Source organism: Toxorhynchites rutilus, chromosome 2 (genome assembly GCF_029784135.1).
Source record: "Toxorhynchites rutilus septentrionalis strain SRP chromosome 2, ASM2978413v1, whole genome shotgun sequence".
Lineage (NCBI taxonomy): Eukaryota > Metazoa > Arthropoda > Insecta > Diptera > Culicidae > Toxorhynchites > Toxorhynchites rutilus.
The window spans coordinates 118,206,471-118,222,652 of NC_073745.1; the positions used below are offsets into that span (position 1 = coordinate 118,206,471).

General features: G+C 38.2%; 1 protein-coding gene across 11 annotated transcripts in view; it reads left to right on the forward strand.

Annotated features, from left to right (window-relative positions):
* LOC129767617 (homeobox protein extradenticle) overlaps positions 1-14,986 on the forward strand; it is a 64,776-nt gene extending 49,790 nt beyond the window's left edge. The window contains exons 3-7 of one of the 11 annotated variants that reach the window (XM_055768671.1): positions 2,965-3,111; positions 3,171-3,354; positions 3,426-3,536; positions 11,640-11,793; positions 11,865-14,986. In XM_055768671.1, the coding sequence (XP_055624646.1) occupies positions 2,965-3,111; positions 3,171-3,354; positions 3,426-3,536; positions 11,640-11,793; positions 11,865-12,152 (884 nt within the window). In that variant the 3' untranslated portion in view covers positions 12,153-14,986. The remainder of the gene's footprint in view (positions 1-2,964; positions 3,112-3,170; positions 3,355-3,425; positions 3,537-11,639; positions 11,794-11,864) is intronic. The other 10 variants (XM_055768672.1, XM_055768675.1, XM_055768676.1 and 7 more) reach the window with 10 other exon arrangements.
* The last annotated feature ends 1,196 nt before the right edge of the window (positions 14,987-16,182 follow it).

Sequence of the window (16,182 nt, forward strand, 5' to 3'; positions counted from 1 at the left end):
GAAATCTGAGAACCACTATGTCGGTTTGTCATGGAATGGCTGTATAAATAAGAATGATTTGGTGTCCGTTTCCCACGATTCAACTCGAGAACAGAGCAACGGATTTGAACAGCCAGTATCAGGTTTGATGCGTTTTAGTCTGCACCAGGTTTGTATGTCAAAACAGAAATTAATTTCTGGGGGAACTTGAGTGTTCGAAATTATTTTAATGAAAATATCAACTGTGGGTGCGACGAAGTCCGCCGGGTCAACTTGTTTCAAATTAAACTTATATCTCAGCAGAGCCCCTGTAAATATTACAATAAATATTTTTAGGTCGAACTCGATTATATAGAGACTCGATTATATGTGATTCGATTATATACAATTTTAGACTCGAGTATATACAGTTTGAAAAAAAAATATTTTTTTATAGTTCAAATTTGACTTTTTTAAAGAAAAAATGTAACCTTTCAACGTTAAGGTGAAATTTAAGTGGCTATTATAAGTACATTGGGGTGAAAATCGTGATTTTTGAAATTTTGGTTAAATTTTCACCAGGAATTGTTTATGCCTATATTGCAGGGAAATCAAAAAAAGATCGAAGTTGGGCGTCAAAGAACAAATAGTGGAGTGTTTTGAGAGCTTTAATTTGATTGATAGAAACAATTAAGTTTAATATGAATTTTTGGGATAAAATTATTAATTACGCATTAACAGTTACTAGCTTTCAAATTGTAAAAATGTTATTTAAATACTCTAATTTAGATGTTCCACTACTATATCCTGTACGAAATTTGCTCATCTTTCAAATAAAAGCAACATCATTGGATTACGTAGCGTACTTTTTAGTGTAGAGCCAATTTGAAGCAACAAAGTCCGAAACAAAAAAAAGTTGAAAAATAAGTTCAATGATTCTGGATACACTCTTATAGAAAAGTGTCCAGAAATCAGAGGGCGTTTGGTCGGCGGATTAACGATTCTGCGTAGAATTGCTCAATAGAAAAATCGGCGGAAACATCCCGAACTCCAATCACGGTCTGCAAGAAAACAAAGTCGTGGCTTAAATCATCAGAAGTTGACCTCCCTTCTCAGACAGCAGTATTCTATTTACGCGACGACGTCGTCCACCTCGACAGGGCACTGTGCTGCTACTGCTGCACGCCTACGCATCCTATTATAATACCATTTTAAAAGAAATTATCTCGATATTTATTGTGCATCCACCACACCACAGCATCTAAAACAAACGGGGCCAGGCAGCGTTAAGAACCAAAACCGGACGCGCGCACGCCCCGAATCCAGCTCATTTATTTATCAGTTGCGCTCAGACGACCGACTGCCTGCCTACTCAGCCTCAGCAGAACGTGGTGTGTGTCCCCGAGCGCGGGGTTCAATAAAATTCATCGACTTCTCCATCGTTGATATAGCAATAAAAGCCGAATCAGTCTGGTGGTGGTCGTTCCTCAAAACAAAGCTGTCGTGATCTGCCCCCAGAACGTGTCGAGAAGTAACCGAAAATATGAAGCGAAAAAAAAACATGAAAACAATAATCAAATCAAATAATAGAGTAATAAAAATGTGGTAGCATGCAAAATCACAGCGGTATCAGGGCTCGTAAAATAATCGTAAAAATATAAAACAAGACGACAACAAGAAGAGCCGGCTTCGTCAGCTGGGCGGCGGTGGCAGTGAGCGAGAGAAAGAGAAAGAGTGAGCGTCTAGCGCTGGGCGGGAAATAGAAAAGGTGTGGAAAATACTCATTCTTCCGTTACTTAACTTTTTTTTAATACATGCAATTATTGCCCTTTCCGCCCTCGATGAAGGAGCGGGTGGTAAGTTACCAGGCTAAATATTTGCGAACGCTTCTTTAGACTTATCTTGAAGAACACACGATTTCTACCGACATGAACCTTTAATTGGAACATCACCGTGTGAGGGTAGGTTTTAGGGCGGTTATTTGTTTTTCATTGCATGGATTTTCATCCGCTGCGTTTCTTCTATCAGCGTGATGATAGTTTTCTGGGATAAAACAACACAGAAACCGAACATCAAAAAGCACTTGTTTGTTTATTTGATAACGAAGCTCCACAAAGATGCCGTCTAGGTGACGACTATTAATGGCCATATCCAAAAGTAGCGAGGCGATGTTCAAATATTGACCAAGACCAATGTTTTATTAATTAATCTAACGACCGCTAGTGGATTTTTTTACTGTTAGGTGCGGCTTTAGGTGGCTATGAAATAAGTGATAAAGGCTGTGGCGTTAATAGGAATTTGATGGTCTCCCAAAACTTCATTGTCGTTTTTCGGTCATCAACTCAATTGCAAATGGGCGTCTAGGAAGTCGCACCTCTCCAGTTGTTCTCAAATATAGGGTAGCCACAATCAATCGGGAGGCGATACGCACCATGACCATCCTTTCCGAATGTCCATCATCGGCACCACCCGGGAGTATGCGCGCATGCAAACGCGCGTACCTTTCGACACGGCTTGAACTTCTCTTTCCTCCGTCTTTCGTCGTTCCAGTTTCTGAAATTGTGCCATAACTATTTGCTTTATTAGTCGTAAAAAACCTATAAAATCTGTTTTCACACACTCCGGCGGGGAGGTTCTGCTCTGGCGCGGTTTAGTATCTCTTTTTACGCGCATTTTTTTTTCTTCTGTCGATTACGATGCTATATTGTGGATTTGGCCGTACGGGGATGTCAAGGTCTTTCGAAAAAATGATATGGTAATAACGGCATTATTATGTGTTATGGTATTCGAATGGGCTTTCCGTAGTCGTCCCCCATATCAAACTAAATGTTTTTGGGCAAACCCCTGTGGTCGTGTGTGGAAGTGAAAGCGAAAGCGAACCTGTGCAAGCAACAAGTGTTGATGGGCCGGAAAGAATGATATTTAAACAAACATTGCCATAAAAATGAGTGTTAACGCGAGCGTATGAGCAGATTTTGATTCTTTTTTTTTCTTTCGCTGTTCCAGTTCTGTCGCTGAGAAACACACAGGAAGAGGAACCTCCAGATCCACAACTGATGCGTCTGGACAACATGCTGATAGCGGAGGGTGTCGCCGGTCCGGAGAAAGGGGGTGGTACAGGTGCGGCGGCCGTTGCCTCTGGTGCGGTCAACGGTAAGTTTCCCGGAGACACGTTTTTTATTTATCCATATCTTTCCTCCCCAAACTACCAGCAGATTTTCTCTCGCAATCGGACCTGACGGGAGGCCAGGACAACGCCATCGAACACTCGGACTACCGGGCCAAGCTGGCACAGATTCGTCAGATTTATCACCAGGAGCTGGAGAAGTACGAGCAGGCTTGCAGCGAGTTCACCACTCACGTTATGAACCTTCTACGTGAGCAGAGTCGCACTAGGTAAGGCCAGAACACGTCCAGCAGAGCACATCGAAAAATTATATTCATGTTTTATCTCCCGTTGCGCACAGACCCATCACACCGAAGGAGATCGAGCGAATGGTACAAATTATTCATCGAAAATTCAGCTCGATTCAGATGCAGCTCAAACAGTCCACCTGCGAAGCTGTCATGATCTTGAGGTGAGTTGCGAATGTTCTTAAATTTTTTGTTTCTTGCAAAGGGAAAACGATGTGAAATTTGTCGTTTATCTTCATTGATCCTTTAACCTACAATATCGAGTTTCACTCATAGTGAATCTGTTGGCCCAAAAACTATAACATTGAGCCTGACTTATGATACTTACACAGGGTTTCAACTACCTGGAAAATCTTCGAAAATCAGGGAATTCTAACAATGTCACTGAATTTCGTCACCAATCTGGAAAAGAACATGCAATTTCACCGTTTCGATTTTTGATTATTTTAGTAATTAGAATGTTAATGATGTCAGAAAACTGCTTTCTATGTTACAGAAAACATTACTATTATCTGTAACATAGGAAACATATCAATACTAAGTACGAAATGGCAGGCGAAACCACTCTGGAGAGTGGAGTAAGATCCGTATCCGTATCAGATTTCGTATTAATATTAAAGGCTCAAATCAGGCTCCTCCCGGTTGTGTTGCAACTTTCAGTTTAACATCAACTATTTCTCTTCTTTTTTCCTTCTTCGGAAACTATCGATAAATACATGCTTGAGAGCAAGGCGAACCAGCCGAGGAGGTTGAATGCCTCTGAAATAAAGAATTAAATAAAAATGCTTGAAAACCACACTATCAAAACTGAGATCCTGTGGTCCCTGGAAACAGTTATGTGTGGATGTATTGAGAAGAATTTTTCATGACAGCCAGAAAGCTGAGAAGGTCAAACTAGGGCGTGAGAAAATGAGCTCCATATTCCAAATCTGAGCTCGATGAAACTTTGCAAGCTATACATTGTCATTGGTTTCGTCGAGGCTTTGAGCAAAACTACAAAGAGACTGCAGATGGATCGGAATGTCAGATTTTTGGACGAAGAAGAGGAGGCGCGAAATTACATGACGTCAATTGTAACGTTCTCGAGTCGTTTTAAAGCATCACATCAGCTTGCAACTTTTGAAGAAGGCCTGGGAATTATATTTTTGAGCAAACTTCTTCTGATGTCGATGGTCCAACGTGAATTGGTCATTTAACGTGAGCTGCAACTGGACTTTCAAAATAGAGAAGAAAAATTCTTGAATCTGGGTATTTTCGGTTTGCATATGGATGGATAAAAAAAAATGCCAAGAATTTGCGACAAGCAAAACCCTGTAATTTTTTTCGGAATGCGAAGGAATGTTAGAAGCCCTGGTTTCAAAGCATATGAAGCGTTGGAATATCTTGCGACCAAAGCCGTACCCTTTCTTGATTGGGCGATCTTTAGAAAAGATCAATCTTGAGGAATCGATTTTCTAAATGGCGTAGGCAGAGAGCCAACCTTCCTGATTTTTTAGGATTTCCCAGACTTTTTGACACGCTCCGGCCAAACATTCGATTTTACCTGATTTTGCTGAAATGATCCTGATTTTTTCCTGATTTTTGCACTTTTTACTTCATTAGAATAAAAATTATGCGTAATAAATAAACTGGGATCCCGGCCAAAATTTTGCTAGTTGTAAATGAAAAATATCCTAATAGCTTACATAAAATGAGCCATTTGGTTCGCACTTGTATAATGCTAACACTTTGTTCGATTATCATCCATCTATTACGAAGCGATTAGCGTTTTCAGAGGTACATTGCTAACTTCCATTAAATCTTGAAGTTGGCGTGGAACAAAGATACTTTATCACATTAGAAAGCCGAAGGCAGTTTCAAATCGTTATATTTTAAATTAAAATAATTATTTAATTATATTATTATTTTAATGTTGTCCTGACTCTTACTTTACCTTACTTTGTCCTGACTTACTTTACATTTTCTGATAATACCACAGAAACTTGTCATTATATTATAAAATAATTATCAGATACAGTTTTTTGTTACATACTTTTCACAATTTTCGAAAAAAACGAGTTCCTCTATTACGTAGGATACATATACGCTAATTGTTCATTTATTCAATTTAGGATAGTGTTGCGAGATCTTTATTCTCTCTCACTACTTATCTTGTCTGTAACATTCTTAAAGTAAGAAGTAAGAGAAAAAAAAATCTCAAATCAGTACCAAAGACCCGATCTTTGAAAAATCAAATGTCTTTTTTACAATTAATTTATTTATTCTATATGAGAGCCTTCTTTTCTTCAAACAGGAAATATAAACTAGATTTTAAATTATATAATTTTTGTGCGGAACGAGTGTAAAAGATTCATATAGAGTTTTGAAGAAGGCACAAAAACTATATATCGCCAATCTGATTTTTCACTTTTGCAAAGAACAAATCTAAATATTGATCTACTGTTATTTTTGATGAAAAACTAATATTCAATAATAGTTCTCTGCTATGTTTAGTACTTTGTTCCAATCGGTAGACTTTCAACAAGTCAACATGTTTCCATCGATTACCCGGATTGAACCTAGAGATCAGGGCTCTGCATAGTCATAGTCAACTGAGGATAGTCAGCTGACTATCTCACTGACTATATCCATAGTCAGTTAGTAATGACTTTTGCCTTCTTCACGCAGTTTCTCCGCCAAAACAACTGAACAGTCAGTCAGGCGTTTAGTCACTATCTCCCTCTACCGACTCGACTATATCATTTCATTCTTCTCAGTCAAATTGTCCTCATTGCATTTTGAAGTGACTTCCTTGCCAATTGGGGTACTGCTTAGAGTTTAATGACTATCGAACGTCGTGAGGAACTTGATTGCGATCCATTCGAAATGTTTTCGCACAACTGTCGATTTCGTTAGCAATGGGATTTTTTCCTGAACACGACGATGAGTATCATTTTCATTTGTCACTTCGTAGAAACAGTCTCGAAAGGTGTCGTTAGCTTCGTATGAGGTTTAATTCAGTTTCGTCTCTTTTGCTTCGTTTAATTGGATTTGTGTCGAAGTAAGTGTACCGACTCTCAGATTATTATCCCTGAAAACAGTTCCAAGTTTTTTAATCTTGAATGAAAATATTGATTGATGTGCTTTGTTTGTTTGAATTCGTAGTACTTACTCTAACTCGACTAGTATTGAAACTATTTCAATATATCCACAAAAATTTTATTATGGTGATAAAAAATCCTTGACAGAAAAAATTGTGTTCAATATTTTTTGCAGAAAACATGATACTCTATTGAGCGATATTTATTTTATACCGAAAACTTAATCATGGTTCATTATTTTTATGTAAAGATGTGTTTATTACTTCCTAAAAAGCACAGGCAAACCTTTTTTTGTGGGGGGGATAGGGACCGCATAAAAAAAGTTTCCCCCAAGAAAATAACTCAAATGCACGCCATTCACCGTTCAATTTCCTTTGGTTTCCCTGCTTTGCGATGGGACACTTTGCCTTTTCGGTTGCGCGTGGCTGTTTTGTGCTTTTAGTTGCATGTCGAAACGTGTTGCTGTTAGAAATCATGGCATGCAAAAGCTTAGAAAAAGCATTTGATGAGAGGAGGGGAATGATTTCAGAAGTGGATAATTGAGACGCAAAAATGCTTTTTTCGCACTGAAATGCATAGAAACCATAAAAAAACTAAATGGACGATGACTTCGTCAAATATGCTTCTTTTCATACACCGCACAAAAAAAATCGCCCAAAAAAAACCGCACAAGAGAAAATCGCACAAAAAAAATTCGCACAAAAACAGGTTTTACTGTAATCTTTTTTAATTTAATAATCTTAAAATAAAATAATTTAATAATCTCGTAATCTTGTTTTGTATTCGCAAATAAAGAGCCGAATATCCGGCCAAACCACTATCCGTTTCATCACTATTTGAAACATAGGAGACGATCGTTCAGTTAGGTCCGACCGAGCGTCGGACGATATACTTTTGCTCGCTTAATTTATGCTTTCTAGTATATCATTCATATCTCAAAGCAAAACAAAACATATGCCGTATGTCCTACCTAACTAAAGGATCGTCCCCTATATTTCAAATCTGGCAATCAGTGGAAAACAGGTTTACTTGCGGCGGATTGAAGGCAGAGTCGGATTCCTCAGCGGCTTAGGGCCGCCTCCGAATCCATATTCGCCATAGATTTGGACTTTGTTCCCATTACACTGATCTCAAAATAAATTGTACCGGATATTCTACCGTCTTTTTTGGGCAGCCTCCTAATGGTCGGTCACATTTTTTATACATACTCAACATCGTTCCACAAATTCTAAATGAGATTGAGATCAGTACTTTGAGATAGTCAAAGTAAAGTGTGCTTGAATTCATTGTCGTGCATGAAAGTCCAACTTATCGGTAGGGTTTCTTCAGCATATGGTTCCATATGTTCCTGACGTATGCAATCATAGAGATTTTGGTCCATCCTGCCATCGATCTTCGCAATGGGTCCTCCGCCATGCCAAGAGAACGCAGCCCACTCTATTATGCTGCTCCTCCATGCTGTACAGTTTTTAGGCTATATTGGGGACTCAGCTATTGCTCAGACGAGCTTCACACATGACGATTCTTACACCAAATCAGTTCAACTTAGATTCATCACTACAAAATACCAAAATGTAGCAGATTTATTTCCAAAGGTTTTTTGCGAAATGAACTCGACCCATCGAGTTCTTCTTGGTTTGTGTTGAACTCAGTGCTTGGAAATATCGGTATCACATCAACCTTTTCAGCTGAATTTCCGGCCACATTCGATCATTATACCATTGCATTCGGGATACCGAAAATGAACCAACGCCAAACCTCAGATTCACAGCAAACCACTCACAGTTGATTCATCCAGTTTTGCTCATTCTGTTTTTCGTTCTGCTCTGCGTTCACGGAATGTGAGCAAAAGAAAATATCCCTAGATTTGTCATTCATTGACATGAACATACCAGTTCATTCACTATTAGCATCGTTCTCGGACACTGACGAAACGGAGAAATTCGTTGAGGAAGATAAGAAAGTACAGAATGCTCATAATAGTGACAAGAAATTAAATTGTTCAAGCATGCAAGGTTTCCGTCTCAGTTAAATTGCTTTCATTTTACAAAGTGAATATGCAATTCCAATTCCACTTGTCAGAAATGCTTCAAACCGTCTTGACTCAAATTTCAAACATTTAATTTTTTTTTAAATTCTGAACACACGAACATAAAATGGTGGTGTCCAAGACACGACCGCAATGGGAATACTTAGAGCTTCCTTTTGCAAACGGATCAAACTATGCTATAGGATTAGCGGATGAAATTGCTAACATTCAGCTTTGGCTGACGAAGTTTGCACTCGCTGCTCGGATCGATTCTGCAGACTGCCACCTCGCCGTCTAAGCCTAAGCAATTAGCTGTGAGTGTACATGCAGATCTTGCTCTTTTGTTGGTATTTCCGCTTGCGCCACCGATTTGCGTTGCCCTTTCGGAGTAACTTAAAAAACAACTGAATAAGCAAGGCACTGACTCAATGAGAAAATCACACACATATCGGGATACTGAAAATGAACAGTCACAACATTCCTGACAATTCCTGAATGAATGACAGCAGCATCGACAAGCAAAATAAACGCGTTACACTGATAAAAATATATTTTCAATGTTACTTAACAAGCTCAATATTTCCAAGCCCTGGTTGAACTACACAACCTCGCAGGCCTCTCTCGTTCAGTCTTCTAGAGATTGTTCGCTGCTCAATTCAATCGCAGAATCCTTGCTGTTCAGGTACTTCCTGCACTAATAAATTTGATATGAATGCAGCTGCAGCACCAAAAATTCTTGTTGCGATTGCTATGTGACTATGCTCTGTTGGAATCAGGGCCCGAGATCTTCGAAAGAAAATGAAACTCAACTCTCCTCTCAGTCGCTTCGGTTCGACTAGGACTACTTCGTAGGGGAGGACGGGGGAAGACGGCCACCCGGGGTAAGATGGACACTCTCTAGATTAATGAAACAATCAACTATTGGACAATTATAATAAATTATTTTAGTGTATTGCATTACACTCAATTATGTATACCCATTTTTGCGTGTGTTTAGGTGTAAACATGATAAACAATAAAAATAAACTTTTCAGATGGCGACGAGCACCGAATTGTTATTTTGCTTGCAAGAAATTTAGTGTTGTAGGTGTGAATATGTCATGTGAAACCAACGTTATAATAGTAAACACACAGGTTTGTTTAGTGTGTTTATATAGAAAACGGTATGTTTTTAAAGCATTTCATAGAATTATTGCTTAACTCATAGCGGGAGCAAGGTGGCCACTATTGTAAGGGATGTGACTTGCCATAAACGCACCATTGAAAGCGCCTAATTGACGAATTGATTGAGAATATCACACCACTTGTATTGTTGGTTGAATAACTCAAGGCGTATTCATGATAAATTTGATGTGTTTTTCAGATACCAAATATAATAATATTCAATTATGATTATTTCGCAAGGGTTGCGTATTAAGCACGTTATAGGTGATTTGAGAACAATAACACCTCCCACTCTTGTCGCCCTTAATCTAAAATACAACGACCTTGATATGTAGTACAATTTTGCCGGAAACAATCTTCCTCTATACACCTAGATTCACGCCATCTCACCCCTAGTGGTGGCCAACTGTACCCGTCCTGATTTTAGTAGCACCTTTTTCACCCCTTTTTTGATTTATCATATAACGTTATGAAATAAAAGAAAAACATTTTGGAAATCAACGTGATTACGAAAAACATTCTAAACATCGTAATATGCCATAATGAAATGCCTCAATTTTGTATACATTGTGTTTAATTGTACTCTATGCTTGGGGTGGCCGTCTTACCTCGTCTTCCCGAGTCGATTTTCATGTTTTGACGTAGGATTACGTCTTTCGGGAATATATTGGGGTACAAATTGAAAATCGGAAATCGTGCACATCGTGAAAATTGTCCAATTTCAAACGCTTATTGCTCAGTCATTTCAGGATGGATTGATCAAATTTTTGCGTCAATCGATTTCGGCATTCCATAACAATTTTTTGTATTGAAGAAAATAATATATGTCATGAAACTAACTATCGAACAATTGAAAAATCTCAACCCCTATCCTAACGGAAATATCCACTTATGATTGGTCGAAATTGATGACATATGCGACGGGTCCCTAACAGAGACATCAAAACCAAGATGCCCGGGGGAAATCGATAAAGCAAATATTGCAAAACGGGGCATTTTTATATTGCAAGTACGGTTAGTGATAATTCTAGCAAAAAAAATTAAATTTGGATTTGAAATGTTGGTTGCTTCGTGAAATTTCATATCAATGACCGATCGTGTATTGTGAAAAATTTAGCACAAGTGTAAGTGTAAAATTGTATATGGTAACAGTTGTGTTAAAAATGACTATATGAAACGATTTATTTCAATTTTCATAAATAAAAACTAGGTGTGTTCCCGCTCGAGAACGGGTCGTTTGGTTTAAGCTGTCTGTTTTGTTAGTCCAATTAAAATTCGCATTGGAATGAATAAACACTCAGGAAGTAAACATTATAAAAGAAAATTACCTTTTCCATTTCAAATATGTTTTCTCTATATTAAAGTAACATGTTTTTATCGATGGAAAAAATAATAATTGTGTTGGGTTTTGGTAGTTATCTTCATCCATACATAACACAGGAGGCATCTCGTCTAAAATCACAGGTCGGTTTTCATCATATCTCGTTCCACTTCGGTATCTTTCATCTGACACGCACCATCCAACGACTGTTTACCATCCTTCTGTCATCATCACTCGGTAAACTCTGGTGGAGTGAACAAACGATACCCAGCAACCAAATAAAACGGCCCTTTTCAGGAGGCCACCAAATCATTATCAAAGAGTTTAACGATGTAATTCTTCAAACATATCCAAAATCAACAGAAAGCCTAACGGAATCCTACGTCAACTATGCGGTCGTGTCTCGAACACAATCCTCCTTTAACATTTCTTCCGAAAATGTCTGGCTCTGGTTGGAACAGAACTAACTCAATATAAACATATTTTCTTCTTTGTATTAAGAGAGCAGGTTATATTCAAGTGGAAAATGTGTTGTTAAGCCATTTGAAATATAAATATAAATTTTAGAGGAGCAGAGGTATAAATTTCAATTTTTGTACATTAAACCAATAAAATTAAAATAAAAAATATGGTTTAATACTAACAACTTCGCTTATATTTTCTCTCATTCTAGGTCCCGCTTCCTCGATGCCCGGCGGAAGAGACGTAACTTCAGCAAGCAGGCTTCAGAAATCCTCAACGAGTACTTCTACAGCCACCTCAGCAACCCATATCCATCGGAGGAGGCCAAGGAGGAACTGGCCAGAAAGTGTGGCATAACCGTTAGTGTATTCGCAGTTCCAAAAAGTTCCCACTTTTTAACCGATTGCAACCATATGTTTTTCTTCTCTTTCGCCAGGTCTCGCAAGTCTCGAATTGGTTCGGTAATAAGCGCATCCGCTACAAGAAGAACATCGGTAAAGCCCAGGAGGAAGCGAACCTGTACGCGGCGAAGAAAGCCGCGGGTGCCTCACCCTACTCTATGGGTGGTCCCCCGAGTGGAGCCGCAACTCCGATGATGTCTCCAGCACCCGCCCAAGACTCGATGGGCTACTCGCTCGGTTCGGGTGGTTACGACCAGCAGCAGGCATACGACGGCAGCATGGGGTACGATCCGATGGGTGGCCACCAGGATCTGAGTCCTTGAGATGGCGAGTACTAAACTAACTGTACGTGTGTGAGAGTGGGTGGGTCACCGTAAAGAAGCAGTGCGACACAGACCCCGAAGCAGCACCTAGCTGAGGATGTGCACCTAGGCAAGTGTAGGGAATCTGAAATGTGGAATCAGATTTAGGCGTTACTTTAGTTTAGTTCAAATGAGGGCAATGCTATTTTTATAGAATCAGAAAAAAATGAGAAACGGTTAGATTTTTGGTTTAACATACTTAATTTCTCGCTAGAGGTGAAATTGAAAACATTTAGTTTTTAGCTTTTTTCAGAGAAGATTATTTAAATTGTAATAATTTAAATAGTAGTGAGACATTATTTACAAACGATTGAGAATATCTCGCATAGCAAGTAGAATCAACAATGTACAACGGGAGAAAATAAGTCATTCATTTTATCGTCAGTTAGAAAAATCAGGCGAACCGACAAATGCGGGAAGGTCATGCGGAACGCTGTGCATAAATAATAGAAAATTCCGACCAATACCAACATCAGCTTTCAGCGTAACGAACGCATGAGAATGTTTTACGTTATTCCAGCGATGCAATAAGAAACAAAATTATTTTAATTTTTCGATAATTTACAAGCAGCTCATTTTTGGCTTTTTTCCTGTAAACATTCGTCCAGGGCAGCGATTTGTTTATTTATTGAATGCGTACAATAATACCCAAACAAATCACTCGCTTATGTTTGTATCAATCTCATCGCCCTTTCTCAGCATCCCCAGCGCGCGAATCCTCAGTTTGAATTGTAGAATACGCTGCAGCTGGATTTGTACCCAACAAAACTTGTGGATAGTAAGAATTTTTCTGCAATACATATTACATTTCAGCGAGAAGTTTCGGATCTTTCTGTTCGATTAGACGACCTACATAAACCCACTAATATGGAATAAGAAGAAAACTTCAATTCTACCGATAGGAAAAAACTCGAAAGAGGAAGAAAAAAAACTATTGTGTATACCATTAGACATAGGGAAAAAAACAAAATACGATACCACGAATAAGGCCATAAACGCCACACACTCAGCTCTCAGCTGATAAAAAAAAACAAGTTTGCCCCCACATCTGAGAGGGCACAGAACGTGGCAGAAAAGCAATCATTCGAAAGAAGAATTAAGAAAATGAATGAGCAAGAGGAGGAAAGCCACACGTCAAACAATATACGTAAATTAAAATTAAAGCAAGTTAGTGAAACCAGAAGATAAATGCAACAAACTAATTTTCTTTTTCTAGCGAAAATTAGAGGAAAACAAAACAAAGCTAATTTCTAGAGTAGAAACACGCGCGTTATAAAGCATTTTCATTTCTTCCAACTTAAGAGAGAAGTATACAACTGTAGAAAACTACTACGCATCAACCCTTCAATTCACATTTGAAAAGAAAAACAAACACACAAACGTATACAATTTTCATAGTTTTGAAACTTTTAAAAATGATCAAAAAGGAAAAAAAATCGGAAACCAGTTATACGATTCACTATACCAAAATTAGCTCTAACCCAACCAGGAAGGATTTGTACTTAAAGATAGAATGAGGAATACTGAACAAGCAACAACCCCGTTGTCATCTACCGAACTCAACACCAGTGCAGACAGACAGATACGGTACGAGAGAAAAGCGCGTGAGATGTCGCTGACATAAAAGGGGAAACCTAAGGCAACGCGGAACAACGCGCAGAATACAACAAAAAATTGACAATATGTGCAAGCAAATAAACGACAGTTGAACTAGAAGATGAAGGATGAAGAATGCAGGCCTGAGAATGATGATCGAGCAACGATCCAGCAGCAATCCAAGGTACTTCCAGCCGCACTGGATTATTACACTACTAGGTCTTCAAAAGAGTGAAGGTTTGCGAATGCGCGAGTTGATGAAACAAAAAATTAAGTGAACAAATCATTTGTATACGATATAATAATAAAACAAAAAACCTATTAATTAATGAGAAAAGTTTGACAACATACTATTTAAAAAATATGAATTATGAACAAAGAAAAAAGCTATTTTCCAAATAGTTTTAATAGAAAATTTCAGTTTCGAAAACAATCAAGAGTAAAGCAAAATAACAAATAACTAATGGCTTGCACCGTTTTATAATGGTACCATGATTAACACAGAGCGGCGTTTTCCGGGCAGGTTTTCATTTTCAACTTGTTTGCGTCGAAATTGTCAGGTTGACGAGTTCTCGAAACTTAGTTACTCAGAAAACACGATTTTGTCTTGCAAATAATAAAAATACACATATTGTTATCAGTTTTACGAATTAGCGTCTGCAGCATTATGAATCGTGTATTTTCCGTTTCTATTTTTAATTTCGTTTGCATGTTGCAATGAGCAATTTCGGTTGTATGGTTTCCGTCGTTTAATATTCCTTTGTTACACAATCCTTCGTATCGCGTTATGTACATCAACTTTAACACCCGCCCCCTTTAGTGTATGCTGAGAATGCGATAAGTTTACGTTGCTGGCATTTAATAATTTGGGTACAACTTTTCGTTTCTTTTCTCCGACACACACACACATACAAACACGCATGTAAGAAAACAAAAGCTGTTCATAAACAAAACACTCTTGAGAAAAAATTGAGGAAATAAAAAAACGAAAGTATGTATACGAAAACGATTTAAAAATCTATTAAATCTATTAAATTTAAATTTTATGTGTACTTAATTATATTAACTGAGGAGAAAAAAAGAAAAGAAAAAGGAACAAATGTGAAGGAAGAAGAGCAAACGAACATCTACATTAATAATTAACATTAGTAAAGATATGAAGTAATATAATGAAATATAAGGAAAAAGCATAAAATTTAGATGGATTGCTTCGTGTTAGATGACAGTTCTTGTATAATATCATGACTGAGGTTGCCCCATTGGCCTCATCTTGGAAATGGTTTGATTGTATCATAAAGGTCGAAAATCGCGACAGGACGACTCCCGAAGGAGGTAAGCCAATCAGTTTAAGATCTGTAATTTTGAAAATTTGCCAACCGAGTAATTCAATCAACTGAAACAGCACTTCACACGTTAATTTCAAAAACAGAGATGTATTTTGACGTTGAAGAAGTCCCATTGCTTTTCTGAATTTCGAGGGAGCATTTGGCAATGCACCCTGCAACTTGGTTTTTATTCATTTTGATTTACATCCCATGAAGATTCCGGATTTTATTCACAACATTGTTCCGCCAATACACCCGGTCCTCGGTGGAAAACTACCAAATACCTTTGGTAATGCAAACATTAGTAGAATGTACAAATTTTTACGTGGGATTACGTCTTTCGGGAATATATTGAGGTACAAATTGAATATCGAAAATCGAGCACATCGTGAAAATTGTCCAATTTCAAACGCTTATTGCTCAGTCGTTTCACGATGGATTAATGAAATTTTTGCGTCAATCGAATTCAGCTTTCCATAACGATTTTGAATATTAATAAAATAATATATGTCATGAGACTAACTATCGAACAATTGAAAAATCTCAACCCCTATCCTAACGGAAATATCCACTTATGATTGGTCAAAGTTGACGTCACATGCGGCGGTTCCCTAACAGAGACATCAAAACTAAGGTGCCTGGGGTAATCGGCATTGCAAATATTAGGATGTCAAAAAAGTCCTGCGGTATTTCCGTGAGGTGTCGTTGTAAGCGCGTAGTTCTAGTTGTATTCATTGTATCGAGTCATACTATAGCTTGTTGGAAAGGTATTTTTGCGCGCTATAATATAGTCCTTGACAGTGTTTTGTTTAGTTAAGTCGTTCGTGAGTTATAGTGTCGCAAATATGGAGCAAAATAAAGAGAAAATCCGACATATTTTACAGTACTACTATGACAAAGGCAAAAATGCATCTCAAGCTGCCAATAAAATTTGTGCAGTTTATGGACCCGATACAGTTTCCATTTCCACCGCACAACGATGGTTTCAACGTTTTCGTTCTGGTGTAGAGGTCGTCGAAGATGTGCCACGCTCCGGAAGGCCTGTCGTCGAAAATTGCGACGAAATCGCT